At 39.3% G+C, this 2,234-nt stretch overlaps 1 protein-coding gene across 1 annotated transcript; it reads left to right on the plus strand.

Annotated features, from left to right (window-relative positions):
- The first annotated feature begins 700 nt into the window (after positions 1-700).
- Positions 701-1,901, plus strand: LOC102613950 (ethylene-responsive transcription factor 3). The gene has a single exon (XM_015529241.3). It carries the CDS (start codon positions 1,010-1,012, stop codon positions 1,712-1,714), a length of 705 nt encoding a protein of 234 aa, XP_015384727.1. The 5' UTR covers positions 701-1,009; the 3' UTR covers positions 1,715-1,901.
- Positions 1,902-2,234: the final 333 nt, after the last annotated feature.

A 2,234-nucleotide genomic window follows, 5' to 3' on the forward strand; every position in this document is an offset into this window, starting at 1 on the left:
GGATCCTTTGATAAAATACGAATAAAATCCTCACAACAATTTTATATAAACATGTTTTCCGCGTGTTTTAACCTTGCCGATTTCACACACAAAGGAGAGACCAGAGAGAATGAAAGGGTGAACCCAAAAACGAAAACAAAACTAGAGATAGCAAAATAATTTATCACAGTCTAAGTCTACATTCGGAGAGAAAAATGAGGAATTTTATAATTTTTAAGTAATATAGCTGATTTCAGGGATAAATAACATTTAGGTCCCTTGAATTTTTTATTTGAGGATATGGCTATAGTTTCTCTATTTACATCAAATCGGTCCCTGATCCTAAATTAAACGGCTAAAATAACCTTACTCGATGGAATCGAGCGTTCTTAACAGTAATGGTATTTCTGTCATTTCAGTTAGGTTTAGGATCTACTCCATCGAATAAATGAAGATCAAATCCATATATATAAAAAAAAAAAAAAAAATTCCCGGGCTCGGACGTTACTATTTACTAACCCATTTATTAAAAAAAAAAAAGAATTAAAAAAAATTGGCAATCGAGTAAGGCGTCGGTTTTTGTGTGTGGGGGCAAGAGAAGGTTAGAGAAATCGAGAAAGGGAAAACAAAAAAGAAAAGCCATTTCAGCCAGAGAAACTAAAAAGCAAAGACGAACCCCAAAAAAATTAAAAAATTATAAAAAATTAAAAAATGAAAATATATATTTAAAAAAAAAAAAAATCATTTTTGTGTAGAAGAGAAGGTGAGGTGCTGCCTGCTTTTGCCATCCAGTTCCCATCCCACCCACCTATCCCCTCTCCTTCCTTCCCTTCTCCTTCCATCCAACACATCAAAGTCACTCGTCTTAATTTCTTTCTTGAGAATCCCTTAATAATATTTCTCTCCAACGCGTTGAGGAGAAATTTATTCTGATTTTTTTTGATAAATTTTCAAACACAAACGTTTGTAAGTATAGTTTTATTTCATTCATTAATCATTTGTAAAGAGGGTTTCAAACTCTCACATACATATGAGGAGGGCGAGGGGAGCCGCGACAACAACCGCAGCCGCCAAACAACTTATAGAACCGAACGGATCTGCGGCAAGAACCGCCGCCGCAGCGGGGAAAGAGCCGAGATACAGAGGCGTCCGCAAGAGACCATGGGGACGTTTCGCGGCGGAGATCAGAGACCCCTGGAAGAAGACGCGCGTCTGGCTCGGCACCTTCGATTCCGCCGAGGACGCCGCGCGTGCCTACGACGCGGCGGCGCGTACCCTCCGTGGCCCCAAGGCCAAAACCAATTTCCCGATTCATAACACGAATGTTTCCTCTTATTATCCTAACAACAATAACGATCCGTTTTTGGATCAGAGATTATACGGCAGCGTTTTCCACGATATTCAAGATCAGCAAATTGTAAATCCGCAGAGACCGACGACAAGCAGTATGAGCAGCACCGTCGAGTCATTCAGCGGGCCCCGGCCGCCTCATCCGCCGCAAAGATCAGCGAATCTGACGGATGGTTCGCGTAGGTATCCACGGACGCCGCCGGTGGTGCCGGAGGACTGTCATAGCGATTGCGACTCTTCGTCTTCCGTTATTGATGATGATGGAGATATTGCGCTGTCTTCGTGCAGGAAGTCGTTGTTGCCGTTTGATCTTAACTTTCCACCGTTGGATGATGTCGATTTTAACGGTGATGATGATCTCCAGTGCACCGCTTTATGTCTCTGATGATGGTTGATCTTTGTCATTATTATTTTTTTTTCCTTTTTTTGTTTTTTCCCCTCTATTATTGTGCGGAAAAAAAAATTAAGATGAAATGATCTTAATTCTACGAGAATGATGATGATGATGGCATGTTGTTATTCGAATCCCAAAAAAAAAAAAACCAAAATTAATATATGATGATGATGATGATCTTGTTGTTTATTGGAACAAAATGGATTAGGGCTTGTGTTGTAAGGAGATCTGGGTTTCTCGTAACTAGCCGTTATTGATAACATGCTTTTATCTAAAAATTATCTGATTTCGTATCACATGATGCTCTCTGCTTAAAAGAAAATTACAAGTTTTCATCTGTTATTGTACTCTCCATGTATATGTATTGGTATTACAGATTGTTACCCTGAATCTTGTTGTTTGCATTGTGGTTCATGTTTGTATTTTGCTAATTTGGCAATTGGCATCTGGATATAAGCTTCGTTTCGGTTTGTTCTTTTGTTCATTTTGCAGAGCATAATATGTCTTGTGA

The sequence above is a fragment of the Citrus sinensis genome, chromosome 9 (assembly GCF_022201045.2).
Source record: "Citrus sinensis cultivar Valencia sweet orange chromosome 9, DVS_A1.0, whole genome shotgun sequence".
Lineage (NCBI taxonomy): Eukaryota > Viridiplantae > Streptophyta > Magnoliopsida > Sapindales > Rutaceae > Citrus > Citrus sinensis.